The following is a 22126-nucleotide window of genomic DNA, read 5'->3' on the forward strand; positions in this document are numbered from 1 at the left end:
CCCCCTCCCCCTGTCGGGAGGGGCATTTCCTGTTTGAGGTTGCTGGGGGGGAAGGGCGGGTCAGTGGCTTAAAGGAAGGGGCGGCCCTTCCTTGTTTGTTCCATCAATACTTTGGAACTGAGGAGAAAGACCAGAGCGGCAGCACGGGGCGCCGAGGACACACAGTGGCCAGAAAGGATATTGCAGTCTTCAGAGGACTGTTTTGTCAAGCCTAGAAATAGGCTGTTTCTTTTCCATCTCATAGTTTTTCTTTGCAATACTACTCAGGGGGACAGAATGTTTTTTCTTTCCTGGATTTGAAACAAAAACGAAAAAAAAAAAGAAAAAAAAAAAAAGTCATCTAGGGGAGAGGAAGCATTTTTTTATCCCCCAAACAGGTGTTTGGACAATTAACTTTTATAGTTCCAAATACCAATAGGTAGCAGGTGTACCTCGGTATTGTACCATGGTATGCCGCTGTTTTCCCTACAGGGAGCCTTGGGGCCATCGGGATCTGGGGCTGGAGCTGACGCGGGTCAGTCCAACCCTAAGATGGTCACGGAGGAGGTATTACTCACCTCTTTAAAAGAGATGCAGAAAAGCATGGGAAAAATGATATCCGCAGCTATGCGGGGCAGTAAGCGGAATAGATCTCCGTCGCCCGAGCGCGGACCCTCAGAAGAGGAGGTCCTTTCCTCAGGGGAATTGGACGACCTCTTGGACACGGACCAAGTAGGTTCAGGGATCGAAGACCCGGATACAGAGGAGTCTGGGGCAGTCTCCCTGAGGGAGAGCTGGTGGATTCAAGGATTGTCGGACTTGGTCCATAGGACATTCAACTTGCCAGTACCAGATCTCCAGGTATCGACGGTTTCAGCTTTGGGCTCACTGAGGGCGCCTCAAAGCAATGCTGTGTTTCCGATCCATCCTCTATTAGAGGGAATTTTGTTCCAAGATTGGAACAAGCCAGATAAGATCTTCTTACCACCTAAAAGGTTCTCTGTCCTATATCCTATGGAAGAAAAATTTTCCAAAAGATGGGCTACTCCTGCAGTGGACGCAGCCATCTCATGTGTTAACAGATCGTTAACATGCCCTGTAGAAAACATACAGGTGTTCAAGGATCCAGTTGATAAGCGCTTGGAAGCACTACTTAAGAACTCCTTCACTACTGCAGGGGCAGTAGTACAGCCAGCTGTGGCTGCGATTGGGGTCGCTCAAGCATTATCGGATCAATTTAAGCAGATGCTTAAACTTATTCCGGCCCAGCAGGCAGAAAAATTTTCGGATGTCCCTAAGGCCATATGTTTTACGGTATACGCAATCAAGGATTCTATCCAGCAAGCGTCACGTTTATCGTTATCCCTTATCCATATGAGAAGACTCTTATGGTTAAAAAGCTGGGAGGCTGAGCCCCCATGCAAGAAGCTCCTGGTAGGGTTCCCCTTCCATGGAGGACGACTCTTCGGAGAAGACCTAGATAAATACATTCAGACCATTTCAAACGGCAAGAGTACTCTCTTGCCAACTAAGAAGAAGGTTCAGGGACCTGCGTTTAAACGACAGTCCTCCCCTGGGCAGGGGCCCTCTAATGCCAAGCAGTATCGACGGCCTCCTGCAAAAGCAAACTTCGGCTTCAACAGCAGATCACAAGGACAGGCTGTTAGAGGCAAAAGGCAGTGGTTTCGCAAACCAGCAAAACCAGCCCCCAAGCCAACCTTATGAAGGGGCGCCCCCACCCACGAAGGTGGGGGGAAGGCTGCGACTCTTTTCAGAGATTTGGGAAGCCAGCATTCCCGACAAGTGGGTACGGTCTTCCGTGGCCACAGGCTACAAATTAGATTTCCTAAGGTTTCCTCCTCCTCATTTCCAGAAGTCGAGGATTCCAAACGATCCGGAAAAGGGAGCCGCATTAAGATCGGCATTAGATCATCTACTTTCCCAGGAAGTAATAGTAGAGGTACCAGTCCTGGAACAGGGGCTGGGTTTCTACTCCAACCTATTCATCATCCCAAAATCCAATGGAGATGTCAGGCCAATTTTGGACCTAAAGATGGTAAATGCATATCTAAAGATCCGCTCATTTCGGATGGAATCCGTGCGGTCAGCAGCTGCCACACTCCAGAAGGACGACTTCATGGCGTCCATAGACATAAAGGATGCCTACCTTCATGTTCCAATTTATCAGCCACATCAAAGATATCTACGCTTCATGGTGGCTTCGCGTCACTTCCAATTCGTGGCGCTTCCCTTCGGGTTGGCTACGGCCCCCCGGGTGTTCACGAAGGTCCTAGCTCCAATCCTAGCCAAACTAAGGATCCAAGGGGTCACGATCCTAGCATACCTGGACGACCTCCTAGTCATAGATCACTCGTCTCCCGGCTTGGAGCGAGCAGTGGCCCTCACGGTCCAATACCTCGAGAGGTTCGGCTGGGTCCTAAATCGAGAAAAGTCAGCTTTCCAGCCCACAAAGCAGTTGGAATATCTCGGCATGAGATTAGACACAGAACAACAAGGAGTGTTCCTACCTCTGAGGAAGGTAAAAGCCATCAAGGAATTAATCCTACTGGTTCTAAGCAAGAAAGAACCGACTATTCGCCTATGTATGAGGTTACTAGGCAAGATGGTGGCCACATTCGAGGCGGTACCATACGCCCAGAGCCACACTCGCATCCTACAGGCAGCCATCCTGTCAGCATGGAGCAGAAGGCCACAGGCCTTGGATATCCCGTTGCCGCTCTCATCAAGAGTCCGACAAAGTCTGTGTTGGTGGTTAGACCCTCAGAATCTACTGAAGGGGAGGTCTTTCAGCCCAGTGGCTTGGAAGATAGTGACCACAGACGCCAGCCTGACGGGCTGGGGAGCAATTTTGGATGGTTGCACTCGCCAAGGTACTTGGGCAAAGCCAGAGAAGCAGTTGCCCATCAACATCTTGGAGCTCAGAGCTGCTCGACTAGCCCTCAGGGCTTGGACGTCAAAATTGCAGGGGTTCCCGGTGAGAATTCAATCAGACAATGCCACGGCCGTGGCATACATAAATCACCAAGGGGGAACCAGGAGTCAAGCCGCTCAGAGAGAGGTGAGCTTGATTCTTCTATGGGCAGAGGCTCATGTGCCCTGCATATCGGCAATATTCATTCCAGGAGTGGACAACTTTCAGGCGGACTTCTTAAGCCGCCAGACTCTATGGCCGGGGGAATGGTCTCTGCATCCACTAGTCTTTCAAGCACTCTGCCAAAGATGGGGAGTGCCGGACGTGGATATCATGGCATCGAGACTCAACAAGAAACTAGACAGGTTCATGTCCCGCTCAAGGGATCCGATGGCCTGCGGAACCGATGCGTTGGTTTGCCCTTGGCATCAGTTCAAACTTCTTTATGCGTTTCCCCCGCTCCAGTTCCTACCCCGCCTGCTGCGCAGGATCCGGGTGGAGCACATACCAGTCATCCTGGTAGCTCCAGCATGGCCCAGAAGGGCATGGTACTCACTAATCTTAAGGATGGTAGTGGGAGACCCTTGGACTCTTCCTCTACGGCCAGACCTGCTATCGCAAGGTCCGATCCTCCACCCTGCCTTACGGCATCTAAATTTGACGGCCTGGAAGCTGAATCCCTGATTCTCAGGGGTAGAGGTCTGTCTCAGAAAGTAATCTCTACCCTAATCAGAGCCAGGAAACCGGTCTCTAGGGTGATTTATTACAGGGTCTGGAAGGCCTATGTAGGCTGGTGTGAGTCCAAGCGATGGCTTTCTCGCAAATTTACCATCGATAGAGTATTAAGTTTTCTCCAGCTAGGAGTGGATAAAGGATTGGCATTAAGCACAATCAAAGGACAGATTTCTGCTCTGTCAGTGTGGTTTCAGCGGCCGCTGGCCACCCACTCGCTGGTTAAGACCTTCCTTCAAGGGGTCTTACGTATTAGACCTCCAGTTAAATCCCCGCTTTGTCCGTGGGATTTAAATCTTGTTCTGTCAAGTTTACAGAAACAACCGTTTGAGCCGTTGGCTGATATTCCTTTGGTTCTACTGACAAGGAAGTTAGTATTTTTGGTTGCCATAGTTTCCGCAAGAAGAGTTTCGGAGCTGGCAGCCTTATCCTGTAAGGAACCATATCTTGTTTTTCATAAGGACAGGGTCGTTCTCCGCCCTCATCCTTCCTTCCTTCCGAAGGTCATATCCAGTTTTCATTTGAACCAGGATTTGGTATTACCATCCTTCTTCCCTAAACCTACTTCCAGAAAGGAAGGGTTGCTGCATACCTTGGATATTGTCAGGGCCATGAAGGCCTATCTTAAAGCTACAAAGAAGATCCGGAAGACAGATGTGCTGTTCATTCTACCGGATGGGCCCAAGAAGGGGCAGGCAGCTGCAAAGTCCACCATTTCTAGGTGGATTAAGCAATTAATCACTCAGGCCTACGGCTTGAAAGGGTTGCCTCCTCCAGTATCATTAAAGGCTCATTCTACTAGAGCCATGGGCGCCTCCTGGGCAGCACACCACCAGATCTCTATGGCTCAAGTTTGCAAGGCGGCAACCTGGTCTTCTGTCCACACGTTTACAAAATTCTACAAGTTGGACGTAAGAAGGAATACTGATACTGCCTTCGGGCAGGCAGTGCTGCAGGCTGCAGTTTGAGACCCTCGGATTCCGGGGGCTCCTCTTGTTCGAGTTAAATTTAAAAATTTTATTTTTCTCAACTAAGTTGGATTTATTATGATTTGAGTATATCTCTAAATTAAATCCTTTTTGTCTTGGAGATGTTCTCCCTCCCCTCATTGTAAGCATTGCTTTGGGACATTCCATATAGTAATGAATGCCGCTCTGTGTCCCGTGATGTACGATAAAGAAAAAGAGATTTTTAATACAGCTTACCTGTAAAATCTTTTTCTTGGAGTACATCACGGGACACAGAGCTCCCACCCCTCTTTTTTGAGGACCATTTTGGGAGGCATACTGCTTGCTACAAAACTGAGGTACTCCTCCTATGGGAGGGGGTTATATAGGGAGGGGCATTTCCTGTTTGAGATTGCCAGTGTCTACACCTGAAGGTACTCCATATAACCCATATAGTAATGAATGCCGCTCTGTGTCCCGTGATGTACTCCAAGAAAAAGATTTTACAGGTAAGCTGTATTAAAAATCTCTTTATTTTTATTCATTCTAACCACATGCATAATGTGCAACTTGTATGTTACCGAAATCATTGTGCTCCCTCGAAAATGCCTTCATCTGCTGTTCTCTTGAGCTTGGCACCAATTTTTGTTCAGGCATCAATTTCTGGATGGAGCTACTAGCTCAGTGATCGCCAACACTTCCTGTACCTGGAACGCATGCAGGGAGAGGCAGGGGATGTCGCCTATTGGTTCTCCTCCATCTGGAAGGGACGATATCCCCTGCCTCTCCCTGCATGCGTTTCAGTTACAGGAAGTGTCGCCGATCACCAGCGCAGCCCGTTCAAGAGCCCCCGCAGCAAGCAGCCTCACGGATGCAAAGACTTCTCGGACGTCCAGGATACTATGCCTAAAATGCCTGTTATGATCTTACTTTTGTGAGTACCCATTTATTATGTGTGGAATTAAAACCTGTTGACATACTGCAAGAGTGGTGCTTGTGTTTCATTCTTGGCTGTTCCAGAAGACCCTTCTTATTCTTCCACTGGGCTGCCTTCAAAGTCGCTTTTAATGAACCTCATGGACTTTTTAGGAGTCAGTGTTTTTAATAATTTATATCATTATCATTCCCTTCCATCCTGAGCAACTAGGTTGGTGGGTTCACATTGGGTTTGGTGCAAGTGCCAACTTATTCCCTATGTGCCTTTTTTTAGCTCCACTGCTGATAGGCAGCTGAGATGCTTTAGGCCCCTTTCACACAGGCTTTCCGATCAGGTTCACCTGTGGGTTTTTCAGGCAGACCTGATCGAACCCTCCATTCGATCCTTTTGGACTAGCAGATGTCGGCGGTGACCTGTCCGCTGACATCTGCCGCTATCTGATCCTGTCTGTGAAATCTAGAGGTATAGTGACCCTATTTTCCATCTGTCTGGTGGATCAGATGAAAACGGACAGGCAGTATGTTTTCATCAGATCTACCCAGGTCCTTCTCAGCACAGTGAGCGGAGACGGACCTGTCGTCAGCCTGCTCAGCGGGGATCAGCAGAGCCGACGTGCGGACCGCCTGTGTGAAAGGACTCCGAGCATTAGGGTTGTCCCGATACCACTTTTTTAGGACCGAGTACGAGTACCGATACTTTTTTTCAAGTAGTCGCCGATACCAAATACCGATACTTTTTTTTAAATGTGTCCCCAAATGCAGCGATGTCCCCCCACATATGCAGCCATTGTCTCCCCCCATGCAGCCATTGTCTCCCCCCATGCAGCCATTGTCTCCCCCCATGCAGCCATTGTCACCCCCCATGCAGCCATTGTCACCCCCCATGCAGCCATTGTCACCCCCCATGCAGCCATTGTCACCCCCCATGCAGCCATTGTCACCCCCCATGCAGCCATTGTCACCCCCCATGCAGCCATTGTCACCCCCCATGCAGCCATTGTCTCCCCCCATGCAGCCATTGTCTCCCCCCATGCAGCCATTGTCTCCCCCCATGCAGCCATTGTCTCCCCCCATGCAGCCATTGTCTCCCCCCCATGTATCCAGCGTCTCCCCCCCATGTATCCAGCGTCTCCCCCCCATGTATCCAGCGTCTCCCCCCCATGTATCCAGCGTCTCCCCCCCATGTATCCAGCGTCTCCCCCCCATGTATCCAGCGTCTCCCCCCCATGTATCCAGCGTCTCCCCCCCCATGTATCCAGCGTCTCCCCCCCCATGTATCCAGCGTCTCCCCCCCATGTATCCAGCGTCTCCCCCCCATGTATCCAGCGTCTCCCCCCCATGTATCCAGCGTCTCCCCCCCATGTATCCAGCGTCTCCCCCCCATGTATCCAGCGTCTCCCCCCCATGTATCCAGCGTCTCCCCCCCATGTATCCAGCGTCTCCCCCCCATGTATCCAGCGTCTCCCCCCCATGTATCCAGCGTCTCCCCCCCATGTATCCAGCGTCTCCCCCCCATGTATCCAGCGTCTCCCCCCCATGTATCCAGCGTCTCCCCCCATGTATCCAGCGTCTCCCCCCCATGTATCCAGCGTCTCCCCCCATGCAGCCATGTCCCACTTACCTGCATCCCCGCTGCCGCCGACTGTGTAATACGCCGGGAACATTACAACTTTGAATTGCTGTAATGATTGGCGCTGCGTATAGACACTCCCCCTCGCTCGGGATTGGACAGTTCACCCGAGCGAGGGGGAGTGTCTATGCGCGGCGCCAATCATTACAGCTATTCAAAGCTGTAATGTTCCCGGCGTATGACACAGTCGGCGGCAGCAGCGAATGGCGGCGGGATGCGGTGTCACGACGGCGGCGGGGGGGGGGGGGGAGTATTCTATTTGGGTATCGGGGGTATTTGCGGGAGTACGAGTACTCCCGCAAATACTCGGAATCGGTCCCGATACCGATACTAGTATCGGTATCGGGACAACCCTACCGAGCATGAAAGCAACAACTTGTTCAGTACAGCCTGCTCCTGCTTATCTTGTTCCTAGTAAAGCTGCCAAGTGAGGTTGGGATGAAAACTCATGCAGTGGCAAGTAGTGGAACTGGTGACGAACATTTGGTTAAGTGTAAACAAAAGGAATATCCTAGATAATGCCTGGTATACACTATACACTTTCCTTTATCGTACATCACGGGACACAGAGCCTAGTAATTACTAAGTGGGTTATATTCCACCTTCAGGTGCTGGACACTGGTGTAATCAATTAGACAGGAAGTTTCCTCCCTATATAACCCCTCCCATACTGGGAGCACCTCAGTTTTTTTCCGCCAGTGTCTAAGGTGTTGGTCACGAGTGAAGATGTGCTCTGAGGAGCTACACTGGAGGGATCCATGCTGGATTTAAATAGCCTCCATAAAAAAACAGATCCATCCAAAGTGCCTTGGGCCAAAGTGGATGGTACCTGGGGCCTCGTATCCGAAGCACGAGGTTGTTGCCTGCAATGCCGCTCTTCGGATGGCTGGATCCTGGGTTCCAGTGCTTTGGACAGACCCAATACCAAAAGTTTTTCTGGCAGGGTGCTGTAACGGACCTATGAACAGTTGTAAGCACATATAAGCTAGGTGAAATGTCCCATTAAACAGTCTTGTTTTTGACCCTTCAAACGCAGCCTCGTCTCGTTCTTGAAAGGGGGACTCTCTCTCTCTCTGGATCTCGTGGATGGGGATACCGGCGGTACTTGCATATCGCAGCTTGCCAGGGAAAAGGACGTCTCCAACGGCTGATACCCTCTCACTAGCCCGGGTAGCCGTTACAGGTGCGATACAGGTCCAGGGGTGTGGTGATCCTGACCATGGACCCCGGTCCCTGAAGGTCTGTTGACTTAGCCCGCGGTGATGGGCGAAGATTGGGTCTGTCCTCAGCAGTATCCTGCAGCGGAGATCAGGTAAGTGAAGACAATCCTAGGTAAATACCTTAAGGATTGTCTTCCATGAGTAGCTGCATGTCTTATCTGTTTTCTGCCACAGTAAAGAGACACACCTGGTGTTTCGCTTACCATGCTCTCCAGGAATGAAAGCTTAGTGTTAGCCGGTCTTTTGAGCGGCTCACTTCCTCCGCTTCAGGCTCTGCCACAGTTGTGTGCGGGAGTCCCTCGTAGTCCGAGTCCACGGCGCTCCTTGGGGGATCTCTCTCTCCCCCTGCCTCCACCAGTTCCCTATGCGTGCGTGCGTGGGACGGACGATGTGGTTGCCCCTGGCGCACGTGTTCGCTGGCTCATGGTGTAGACGCAGGGCGGGCCCTTCAAAAAAGCCCAGACGTCAGATCTGTAAAGCCAGAGGGACACAGCAGCTTGGGGCATGTAAGCACCTCGTGTGTGTTGGATACAGACTTACCGAAGACGCCTACTCGACTAAGTTCAGCTGTTGCTGCACCTGTGTTAAGTTCCTCTGCTTTTAGCTTAGGACTTTCGTCTCCCTGTAGAAAAGGTTCAGGGACAGGGATATAAATGGGCACCACGGTATCGCCACCTGAATCTGTTGGCCCTTATCATGCTTGCATGATACCATCCTCCCCTGTAGAGACTTGAGGCAGCTCACAGGTTGAGCCATCAGCCCTGTCGGGCATTGCAGCCTCCCCCCAACATTGCAGCTACTCTTCATATCCTGTTTGGATGTTTTTTGCATTGCATTTGTTGGTCTAGAAGAGGTTAACTGCTATATTCGCAGCATCCTCACAAGAAGCAGAAACCTGGTGTGCCCCTTTCCCTGCTCTAAATACTCAAAGGGATTTAAAAGACCTGAGGATGAAGGTTCACTGTCAGAGGAGAGGGAACAGCTGCAGCCCAACAAGGAGGAGCTATCAGAAGCCTCACAATTTCTGGAGTTGCAGCTGCAGTCTTTTTCAGAGATTCATACTGCATAGAACTTGCCCTCAGCCTAGACGACCAAAGCCTCTGTCTCCTCCTATAAATTCCTATAGGTTGCTAGAAAAACCTCAACAGGGTCCTCATCCTGGTGCTGGCTTTAGGCTAACCAAACGCACAACTATGGGATGCAGAGTTGCTGGTGCACATTGCTAATGCACAACAGCTATATCGCATGATTGCGGAAACGCATGTCTGCAGAGGATAACTTTCTCTTTCCCAGTCTGCATGTTTGCATAAAATACATGTGTTTGGAATGTTCAAAATGCATGTGGGGTAAAAAAACAAGTAACGGAACATGTTTTATTGTTTATCACATAGATACATGTTTCTGTTTGTATGGGTTTATATGTTTTTTACATAGTCGCATGAGGATGCTTGGTCACATTAAAGTGCTTAAGTCGCACGGAGAGGTTTATTTGCACAGAAATGCCTAAAATCGTATAAAGACGCTTGATTGCATAAAGATGCTGGATCACACAAGGTTGCCTGATCACCCGAGTCCTTGATTACCCAAGGATACTTGATCACACAGAGGTTTGTTTTTCACAGAAATGCCTAAAATCGCATCAAAATGCTTGATTGCATAAAGATGCTGGATCGCACAGGGGTCCTTGGTCACACAAGAGTCCTTGGTCACACAAGGGTACTTGTCCGCACAGTAGTGCCTAAAATGCATAAGATGTCTGATCGCATGGAAAATGCTGAATCGCATAAGGATGCATGATTGCTAAAAGTTGCATGTTTTGCATGGTTGCTTAATGAGGCATGATAATTTAAGTTAACTTGATTATACAGGATTCCTTGTGTTTACATAGGAATATGTGTCTGCATGGGTACATGTTGCGCAATGTTGCATAACACGTTCATAAACGCATGCTTGCTTGCAAGATGCCCGTTCCACAGCACACATGTTATATGTATGCATGTATACAGCGTGCCCCTTTTTTATGTTCTGCCTAAAACATATTTTGTATGAATTCATGCTTCCATGAGCACACGCTTCCATAGAGGCATATGGCTTTAACACTTGCCACATACACATATGGGGAGCCGTTTGCATATGTGTTTTTTTTACATGGGACTGCAGAGGTTGTCTGCGCTTTGCAGGGGAACAGCACTGTCTCCAGTTGGTGGTCTTGCCCCTTGGGTTAGCCACCGTGATTGGGTTAACAGGGTGCTAGGGCCTGCCTCTAGCTGTTCTAAAGGCCCAGGGTATAGCAGTAAGGGCATACCGAAGCAAACTCCTGCTGATGGATCAGTCAGTAGCATGGCTGGACCTAAGGGTGTCCAGCACGGTCAAGTATCTGGAACTCCTGGGTTAGGATCCAAGTCTAAAGGTACATTCTTTCGTTTGGAAAGAAGTTTGGGACACAGCCCAAATAGTTTTTTTTTGGCCTCGGACAAGATCATCGCTATGAGAAAGCTGGTCTATGTGGTCAAGGCAAGGAACAGTTCCTTGCATTTGCCTTTTGCTTAAGGTGCTAGGGAAGATGGTGGCTTCATTCAAAGCGGGTTCCCTATCCTAACTTGGCATTATCCAAAGAGTCTGGTCCCAGGGATATGCTGGAATTTCAGTTGGTGGTTCTTAACCAAAAGATTGGCAGAAAGGAAGATCCTTCATGCCGTTTCCTGGGAGGTGGCGGCTACGAATGCTGGCCTCTAGGGATGGAGGCCAGGCCTGGAAGAGACCACTGCCCAGGGGAAGTGATCATGCTCCAAGTGAGCCTCATCCATCAGCATTCTATAAGGATAGTAAGCGCTTCATGCGTGGTGCATTACCAAGCCTTTATGACTCAGATTTGCAAGGCCGCAACTTCGTCAGTGCTTACGTTAACTAATTTCTATCAGGTGAATATAAGACGGCAAGAGGATGCCGCTTTTTGGCGCAGTATTCTGCAGGCAGTAGTATAGGTCCTCACGTCTGATGGCGGTCTGCGTTATTTGTGTCTCCCTCCCCTCAGTAGGCATTGCTTTGGGATATCCCACTTAGTAATTACTAGGCTCTGTGTCCCGTGATGTACGATAAAGAAAATAGGATTTTTATAACCGCTTATCTGTAAAATCCTTTTGAGTACATCACGGGACACAGAGCTCCCGTCCATCTTGTTTGGGGATATTGGGACACTCATTGCTTTGCTACAAAAACTGAGGTGCTCCCAGTATGGGAGGGGTTATGTAGGGAGGAAACTTCCTGTCTAATTGATTACACCAGTGTCCAGCACCTGAAGGTGAAATGTAACCCACTTAGTAATTACTAGGCTCTGTGTCCCGTGATGTACTCCAAGAAAAGGATTTTACAGGTAAGCTGTTATAAAAATCCTATTTTTCACGGGGCTGTACTGGGGCTGTACTAACACAAGTGGTGTTAGTACAGTGATCTCCCCCGCTGTGCTCTTCTGACCGGGGGATTACCCAGCTCCCCTTTCCAAGACACACTGCTCAGCACTTGCAGCTGGTTTTCCAGCATGCCAGTTTGATAGAAATTGGACAGAGGCTGCTGTACACACTGGCTGAATGTCAGGTGTTTTCTGTTGAACCTGCCATTATTTGACCTGTGTGTATCTGTCTCAAAGGATGAGTTCACTTTTTAAAAAATAAAAACACTTTCTGCAAGGAGCCTGTAAAGCATTGCACCAGCGATCAGCAGCGTGCCATGCAGGTCTACTGCAGATCTGTATCAGCTTGCGAGTACCGCGTACAAGCAAGCGGACACTGTTGCATGCTTCTTCATGCACAAGAGGAACCAAGTCATTCCTTGCCTCCCAAAAAACGTCTGCCTTTTCAGCGCATTAAAGTGGAGGTTCACCATCAAACTGAACTTTCCAACTATCATTTATGCAGCCTTAATAAATGCCTCTAGCGTTGTCATTTTTTTTTTCAAATCGGTACCCTTGCCTATATTCAGCCGCACTTCCGGGTCGTCTTCCCTGCGGGGGGGTGGGCGTGTCGCTCCTTTTCCTTGACGACTCGAGGCGTAATGGTCGCAAGGTCTCCTGGGAGTGACGCTTCAACACTCACAGGAGACCATTCGCAATAGCTAGGCGTGTATTCTCGCGCTAGCTCGAGTGTCACGTGATCAGGGAAGTGGGTCACATGACTCGCAAAGCGCGCCATGTGTCAAGGAATCCAGGAAGTGTTTGCTTGTGGGATTTAAAATGCCCACAAGCAAGATGGAAAAGCACAGGAGTATTTTTTATAAGTTCTTCTTTTTTACGAAGACGGACGTAAGAGCGGCTAGCAGGTGAGTAGTACCTAGCTAGCTATATTACCATGCAGTGCACATTTAAAAAAAAAAGCAAAACCCGCGGAACCTCCGCTTTAAATAAAGAAATTTACTATGTGGTTCTGATTTTTATTTATTTTTTTTGCTTGTGAGTTTGTACATATGACCACATTTTTCTGTGTCTCTCTTTAGGCCTACAGATACCTGAGAGAAGATGTGAAGACATTTCAAGGGAAACCTATAAAGGTAACCATTAACCCTGATTTAGGAATACAGTACCTGACTAATTTTGTTGCTACAAAGCTCTGATCTGTATAACTTCCATTTGTTTTTAGGCGAGGATAAAAGCAAAGCCAATAGCGATAAACACTTTTTTGCCAAAGAATGGTTTTAGACCTTTGGATATGAATCTGTACACGCAACAACGCTATACGACATCCTTTTACATACCTCCGCTGTACAGTCCACAGCAACAGTTCCCACTTTACAGTCTCATTACCCCACAGACCTGGTCTACAGCACACAGCTACCTGGACCCATCATCACTGGTATGTACCCTGCATCTTAACCACAGTTTTTCTTGTCTGTACTTTTTGGGGGGGGAAAAGCATTTAGGGGTGACTGGATTATTTGACACCTGCAAACTATCTTCACTTAAACTTTCACCAGAATCCTATTGGTTTTTGTTCAGGAGTATAACAAAGTTTTTGGTGAGCTGTAATTCACAAACCTTTTAGTATTCACAACGTATTTAGAACCTACTTACCCCACCTATTAAATCTTCTGCCCTTGGGAATGGCGTGCACGTGAGGACGTGGCGCGCTTGCAGGTGGGGGGAATGAAGAGCGATGGGGCTGCCTGAGGGGAAGGACGGACCGCATTGAAGGGAGGAGACGGCTGACGGACGCCCCTACGCTGCACGCTACTCGCTGACAACCGTGCCGTATAGTGGAGGACCCGCACGGACACCAGCGTTAGGTAGCGGAGACCCAGAGCCTAGCATCTGGCACTGCGGGCTACGCTGCACGAACGGGGGACACGGGGGAGACTCGGGAGAACCCGGTGAACACCTGGTGAGTAGCGAGGACAGACGAGCGGCGGGAGGATTGAGCAGACCGAGCCCCGACAGACGAGCCCATCAAGGCTTAGAGAACAGAAAGCTACAAACCGTGAGTTCAGCACCGGGAAATCACCCACACACAGACAGGAAGCACGGAGGTAAGGCAGGGGAAACTCCTGAAGGAGGATCGGATAGGACTGCTAAGGAGCTGGAGCAGGTCTGTTAAACTCTATTTACCTGTCTATTCTATGTGTTGGGCTAAATAGAAGTACAAATGAAGCCCGCAGGTACGAGGACTTTCTACTACTGGAAAATTTAATACTACTACTATTCGTTTTTTTGTGTTTTTTTTTTTTTTTTTTTTTAACTGAAGGGGACTGTTCTTTGTTATTAAGTACATAAAGCCTATAAAGCCTACTAAATTAGAGATGCACTAAGTGAGAACCATCTGAGAACTGAGCGAGAAAAGAGCTTTGGTTACAAAGTTTAAACCCTCAAAGTATCTCAAAACGGTGCTCTTAAACAGATACCTGGATCTATGATTTCTGTGCTTAGTATACTGAACAAACGCATGTTATACATCTAGTACAGACATGAAAATTAATGGTACGGTATGCAAATCAGCACCTGGGGTTATCTGAACTGTGAAATCTGATTTTTACTGCTCTTTTGTTGTTGTCTTTTTCTCTCTCTCTCTCTCTCAAAAGAGGAGAGAAAAAAAGGGGGAAAAAACCTTATGATACCCCTGATACTGGCTAGAAACATCATAGAAGAAAACTACAGATATATGTAAACAGGGGAGGTAAAGTTATTAAAAGGAGATCTGAGGATTAGTGTAATTAACAAGAGGACCCCCAGATGAATCTGCGTCCTCTCAGTGATATTACATCCCAAATCATTTACTCTCTCCCACTTTCTTCATTTTTTCCCTTTTTTTTTTTTCTGTCCGCCGCATGTCCTCTTGCGCTGTTATTACCTGATTTTTACCCTAACCCCCTGACTCGGCGACTTTTTGTAGAGCTGGAGTGAGTGGAACGTAAGGGGCGAGGGGAAAAAATATACCCAATCGAAAACATTCGGAAATGTATATCATCCGTAAGTAATAAACCCCAAATAAGCCTTGCTCTCCAATACGAGAATAAAGACACGGAAAGGGCGTTCTCTTTAAAGCTTTAAAGCAGCCTAAATAAAGGAGATTAGAAGAGGTGGTGGCTAAGCTGAAAGAAGGAAATAAATAAATAAGGGGGGAGAAATAGGGGGTCGAGCTGGGGAAGAGAATCAGAAGAGGGAGGCAAGCAATGCACAGAATGGCGAGTAGATCCACAAAAGGGGGCCCCCCGAAGACACCAAGCGATAAAATAGCAACAAGCTCCATCAGATCGTTTATGGTCAAAGACGATAGCCCACGAACACAGGGGGCTATAAAGCAACAACAGATGAATAGGGATAAAGAGAAGAAGAAAGAAAACAAGAAACCTCAGAATGGAGACTCAAGAGAAACATCAATAGAATTAAGAGAGGGGATGGCGGAGAGTGACCCAGAAAATAGTAGGACGGATGAACAGCGGGCATCAACACAGCCCATCCTAAAGGGAGAGATGGAAGAAATGTTGCTGAGATTGGAGAACGCGATCAAGGGAGAAATACAGACCCTACGGACAGATCTCGGACATTTACTTTCTAGAGTAGAGTCAGCAGAAGAGAAGATAGATCAGCAAGAAGTAGAATCAAACATTTTAAAAGAGCAACTGGAACAGATGCAACTCAGAGACAAATTATGTACAGACTGGAGGACCAGGAAAACAGAAATCGGAGACAGAATCTGAGAATAAGATCTTTACCAGAGGAGAAGGGGGAGGAGCTTAAGATAATAATGCAGAAAATTTTCAACCCCCTATTGGAACGAGCGCTAGAAGAAACAATTGGGGTAGAAAGAGTGGAGGAGGGGGAGGGAAGAGGGAAGGGCAGGGGGGAGGAAGTTCTCTCTCACCAGGACAGCCAATAGGAAAAAACTCAAAGGAAAATAAGATGTCAGACTCGAAGATGAAAACAAGGAGGAAAAAAAGATGCCGGTAGTCAAATGTGTATCATATAACGTAAAAGGCCTCAATAGCCCGGCAAAGAGACATAAAATATTGAAAGAGTTGAAAAGATTGAGAACCGACATAGCCTTCTTACAAGAAACCCACCTCTCAATGAATTCAAATATTAGGTTATACTCCCAGGACCATCCAACATGGTACTATGGAGACACGGTCTCCAAGAGAGCGAGAGGAGTGGCGATTGGAATCGCCAAGGGGACGCGGTTTAAATTATCGAGTAGAATGACATATCCAGAAGGGAGGTTCCTGTTTTTAAAAGGGAGGATCGAAGAGATGGAATACACCCTTGTAAACATATACGCTCCGAACGATCGCCCTATAAAATACGTAGCTGAGATACTGGGGAAGTTAAAAGATTTTCGAACAGGAAAGGTAATATTGGGAGGAGACCTAAATTTCTGCATGGACCCAAAAATTGACAAGACACCACAGACACAGGAAATTAAGAATACACAGATAAGAAAGTTAAAAAAAAGCCTCCATGGAAACCAATTGGTGGATGTGTGGAGAACTTTAAATCCTGAACAGAGAGACTACACGTTTTATTCACCGGTACATGGAAGCTACTCCCGGATCGACTACTTTTTAGTAGATCATAACACCCTAGAAATGGTAGTTGAAACTAAAATTGAATCGATCACAATATCCGACCATGCTCCAATTAGCATATCCCTGAAAATAGAGGGAAACCATTAGCCAAGACAAATCTGGAGACTCAATGAGGAGCTATTGATGGAGGAATCCAGCTTAACGAGGATAAAAAAAGATCTTGAAGAATACTTTAGGCTAAACGACATAGAGGGAATATCGACAGCAACAATATGGGACGCACACAAAGCGGTAATAAGAGGGACCCTAATATCGGAAGGAGCAAGGAAAAAAAAAGAAAAAAGCCGCAAAAAGGACGAGTTAATCACGGAAATATTCAAATTAGAACATAAACACAAAATAACGGGAATGAAACAAGAACTATACCAGGACTTGGTGAATAAACAAAATGAACTTAAAGAACTTATGGACCAGGAAACAAGAAGAGAGTTCAACCTCATCGCAAAGGAAAGATACAAATGGGGAAATAAAACACATAAACACCTAGCCAGGATGCTTCAGAAGAAGAAAACAAGGAACTATATAGAGAAGATCAAAAAAGAAAACGGGCAGGAGGCACATACAACAAAAAATATTGCTGAAACCTTCAGAGCATATTATGAAAAGCTATATGCAGTCGAACAGACAATCCGATCAGAGGAGGAGAAAAAAGATAAGACCTCAGAATTCCTTAATGCAGCTGGACTGACAATAATGAACCAAAATGACAGCTTGACGATGGACAGACCAATTACAGAAAAAGGAATTCAAACAGCCTTGATAGGATGTGCGTCGGGTAAAAGTCCAGGGCCAGACGGCTTTACGGCCATATATTATAAAAAATGTAAGGAGATTCTCCTACCGGTACTATGCAGATATTTCAATGGCCTAGGAGACTTTGGCATGAGCAGAGAGGCCTTAGAGGCAATCATTACAGTCATACCAAAGGAAGGCAAAGATATCAAAAGCTGCTCCGGGTATAGACCGATCTCTCTCCTGAATGCCGATACGAAATTGTTTGCGAAAGTATTGGCAGAGAGAATCAAACAGAATATGGTAGAACTGATCCACCCCGACCAGACAGGTTTTGTCCAGGGAAGGGAGGGAAGAGACAATGGCGTCAGAGCCCTTCTGATTCTTCAAAAAATAAAAGAAAATGGATCCCCAGGTCTATTCCTGTCGATAGACGCGGAAAAAGCGTTCGACAGGGTAGACTGGGGATTCATGATACAAACCTTGGACAAAATGGGTTTTGGACGGGGGATGTTAGAATGGATCAAGACCCTTTACCGATCCCCAACGGCCAAAATTAAAAGTAAATGGTAGCCTCTCAGAATCCTTTATAATGAAGAACGGAACAAGGCAGGGATGTCCTCTATCCCCCCTTTTGTTCGTCTTGTCTCTTGAACCTTTCCTGGCTAAGATCCGTAAAAACGTTGACATTGAAGGAGTGAAGACAGAGGAGGAGGAACACAAGCTATCAGCATTCGCAGATGACATACTCTTTTTTACTTGGTGAACCCCATAACATCAATCCCAAAGCTGCTGATCTTATGTAAACAATATGGGGACATTTCAAACTTTAAATTAAATGTCACAAAAACAGAAATATTAAACGTAAATATATAAATAGGATAGAGGAAAGACTATTAAGATCAACTTTTCAATTCCCCTGGAAGAGGGAAATTAAATATTTAGGAATTCGACTAGCAAGTACTATAAAAAAAATATATGAAACTAATTGCATACCTCTCCTGGATGAAATAAAGGCAGAAATAAAAAGGGTAAAAAATAGACCCATATCCTGGATAGGGCGAATAAATTTCTGTAAAATGGTCCTACTACCCAAAATTGTATATAAATTCCAAATGATCCCTATTGCTCTACCAAGATCTATGCTGAACAGCTCAGTCATTTTGTGCAAAAGTTAACACCTCCACTGAGATCAGGTGACCAGCTAACGGAGATGGAAAAATTATGCTCTACAGCAGTGTTTCTCAATTCCAGTCCTCAGGCCCCCCCCCAACAGGTCAGGTTTTCAGGATTTCCATTATTTTGCACAGGTGATTTGATCAGTTTCACTGCCTTAGTAATCACCACAGCCTTTTCATCTGAGGGAAATCCTGAAAACCTGACCTGTTGGGGGGGCCTGAGGACTGGAATTGAGAAACACTGCTCTACAGAGACCTCTAAAGGCACCATCTCAAAGGTGTACAGGATCTTGGTGGAGAATGGTGAGCGGGAGATTCCACCATTCATTGAAAAATGGGAAAGGGAACTTGGAATACACCAGGATAGGACCCAACTAAAGAAAATGTTGAAACTGGTACACTCCTCCGCGGTAGATAGCCAAACCGCTGAAATGAACTACAAATGTATTGCTAGATGGTACATAACACCGAACAAATTACATAAATTCAAAGAAGACCAATCAGGACACTGCTGGAGGGGATGCGAGACCCCAGGAACCATGGCCCACCTTTGGTGGGAATGCCCCAAAATAAAGAGATTCTGGGAGAAGATATTGGAACTTATAGAAGCAATCACAAAAAGTAAAATAAAGAAGGACCCATGGACCATTCTCTTTCACGGAGGGGAAGAAGGGATCAAAAAATACAAGGACTCCCTGGTACCGCATTTGTTGAATGCGGCAAAGAAGCTAATTCCTAGAAAATGGCAAGAGATAGAATGCCCCATGATATGGGAATGGATTGACGCGGTGGAACAAACATACTCGATGGAAGAACTAAGGGAAGGCATAGAAGGGAATAACAAGGGTCAAAGCAAGAAATGGGATGGTTGGAGAGCTTTTAAGAGGTCTTGGAGCTATGTCGAAAATCTAAGGGCTGACACTTGAGATTCCGGAAGAGATAGATAAAGAGGCTGAGCGTGGTGAGAGGGAAGATCTGGGGAGGGAAGGGGAACAAAAACGGGAAAAGAAGATGGCATATTTTGAACTTGGTTAAAATAAACACATAAAAATTATACCACAACAAATTATTAAATATAAAAAAAAAAAAAAAGGAGAAAATAATAAGAAATATACAAACAAAAAAAAAAAAGCAAGATAAAATTCCACCTTTACTAATGATGCGAAGCCAAAATGGAGACGCTAAAGGGCCGGTGAGAAAACTTGTGCGCTCCAGGTAAAACTCTACTAGGTGGAGTCTGAAGTAAAGGGGAAAAAAAAAAAAGAACCTACTTACCCCCGCCATCTTGGCTTGCAAGTCTTGACTGTATGAAGAATGGAGGTGAAGTTCAGGGTTGGGAGAGTGCATCGTATTGGATATGTGATCAACACTGTACAGGTAAATATGCAGCTTTGATTGTTGGGTAATGCTTTGTGTGTTTTTTGTTAGGTAACACCATTCCCCAATACTGGATTCATTAATGGGTTTACATCTCCTAATTTCAAGCCAGCAGCATCACCTTTATCGTCTCTGCGACCTTACACACCCAGGAACAGGCAAGTAGAGCTGCCCTCTGCAAACTTTCTAACCAATCTTCAGTGTTTAAGTCAGCCATATATGAATATTTTTGCTTTGAGCCTGTTTGTTCTGCGATAATTTTTTCATTACTTAAAGGGCAAGTCCACCTTAACACTAAAATCTCTACATCCACAGACATCCACAATCTAACACTAACCTGTCTAGCCCTGTAAAAAGAAATCAGTAAAGCTACAAATGATACAATGTTTAAATGTAACTTTCTGTATTCCCATTTGAGCAATGTTGATAAACATTGCTGGACTTCTTTTTTTTTTTTATTTTTTTTTACGGCTCCTGCTGCCGACCTTGGCAGGTACAGGGACAGCATCCCGGCAGAAGGACTGGATGTACTAGACACGCCCTGTGTACAATGATGACATGTTTTTGGCATGTCTAGTACGCCTAGAGTCTGCAACTGGCTAAGTGTTCCACTTTGTCTTCTCCTCCGTACTTTCACCGCTTTACCGGTGGCATTAGAAAGTAATATTTTACTAAAAAGGTAGTGAATGTTTGGAACGGACTTCTAGGAAAGGGTAGATGGTCAAACAGTAAGTGGATTTAAAACTGCTTGGGATATATTCAGATTTACACACTAACAAAAAAGCAGCCTTTACAGACAGCTTTGTCTTTCTGCTGTCTCTTCTCTACATTTCATTTTACTGTTTTTAAAACATTTTACTTCTAATACTTTCTAGGAACCCTGGCAAAGCTCATCTTCGGCATACAATACCAAGTACCGAGAGGGCCCCTGCACTTCTTGATGGTCCAGCTATTTTCAACTTTACTACTGATAGACTAATCAATGGTGTGCGTGGGCCTCCAGCACGGCAACCCGGACAAACCAGAACAAGAATGCCGAATACAACAACATTTAAAAGGGACGTTGGTACAGGCCGTGTGGAACCTCCAACTATTGAAAACTCCACTGGTCTTGGCAGGGGGAGGTGAGTTCAGTTGTGTTTTTAGGGAATGTAAACTCTAACAATAGACTTCTCTGATTTGCGCCTTTTTGGTCTGGTAAATATACAATTTGCAAGCGTTTTGGTTTGATCTGTTAATTTCTAGTAATCCAGTGTTGTGTTTTTTGCAATGTATTTAAGCCCTGTTCAGTTAACTTATGTTAACTACAGAACACCCTCTCCCTTTGTTATTGGAAGGGGGGATTTTCTATAGTCTTCAAACACTGTCCTATGTTGACGACAACACCACTGCATTGCATAGGCAATGTTCAGTGAGTAAGCATGGTCCCTGTAGAACAAATAAGCATTATTAGAGAGGATAAACAGTTGAAAACAAAGTATGAAAATAATACTAATTTGTTTTGTTATTTACTTTAAAGCCACACATAAAGGACAGTGTGTTGGGATTATCTTGCATATACACACCTGGCAGACTTTAATAAAACATATTCTTCCCTCCCATATTTGCAAATACCATTTCTAGCTAGAATCACATTGACATGCATAAACAGACAGCAAAGCTCTGTAAAGAGCTTGCTTATTTCCTATAGCAGGGGTATGGCAATTGGCGGACCTCCGGCTGTTGCAAAACTGCAAGTCCCATCATGCTTTTTCCTCTGGGTGTCATGCTTGTGGCTGTCAATCTTGCTATGCCTCATGGGTCTTTTAGTTCTGCAACAGCTGGACTGTCCGCTAATTGCATATCCCTGTCCTATAGTTTAGCAGTGATGCCTAAAGCGATGGGCTGGAATATCAGGGAAGATGTCTGTTGCCATATAAAATGTTCTAGTGCAAGAATCCATTCAGGTGCTTGGAGTTATGATGCACATAGCCACATTTCTTTACAGCAGGTGTATCTGTTTTAATGTATTGCATGTCTGTTAAATATTTCTTTAGGAAAACATCTTATGGCTTTAGGAAGAAGAGGGATGACAAGTTTGTGGTGAGTTCTAGTTAACATTTTCCAGTATGCATGCTTATTATATTCATGCATGAATTGATTATATTAGAGTTGGTTTGGTGATTACTATTTGGATTAAACCGTGAATGGTTTTACTTCTTTTTATTGTTCCCTGCAAAGTAAAAGCATAATGTGCTAGTATGCATCACATACTAGCACATTGTGACACTTGCCTGCAAACGAAGCACACGCATTCCCCACCTGAGGCCGCAACCATGATTGCCCTATTCTGGGGCCGTGGACTCCGGCTCTGCGACTAGTCGAAGTCTCGTGATTTCACTCATGCGCACCGGAAC

General features: G+C 46.2%; 1 protein-coding gene across 1 annotated transcript in view; it reads left to right on the forward strand.

Moving 5' to 3' along the window:
- Positions 1–22126, forward strand: part of LARP4B (La ribonucleoprotein 4B) — a 128988-nt gene that overhangs the window by 90883 nt on the left and 15979 nt on the right. Inside the window, exons 10-14 of the mRNA XM_040352675.1 lie at positions 12865–12918; positions 13008–13220; positions 19782–19888; positions 20606–20854; positions 21767–21812. Of these exons, the coding sequence (XP_040208609.1) occupies positions 12865–12918; positions 13008–13220; positions 19782–19888; positions 20606–20854; positions 21767–21812 (669 nt within the window). The remainder of the gene's footprint in view (positions 1–12864; positions 12919–13007; positions 13221–19781; positions 19889–20605; positions 20855–21766; positions 21813–22126) is intronic.

This window comes from Rana temporaria, chromosome 5, assembly GCF_905171775.1.
Source record: "Rana temporaria chromosome 5, aRanTem1.1, whole genome shotgun sequence".
Classification (NCBI taxonomy): Eukaryota; Metazoa; Chordata; class Amphibia; order Anura; family Ranidae; genus Rana; species Rana temporaria.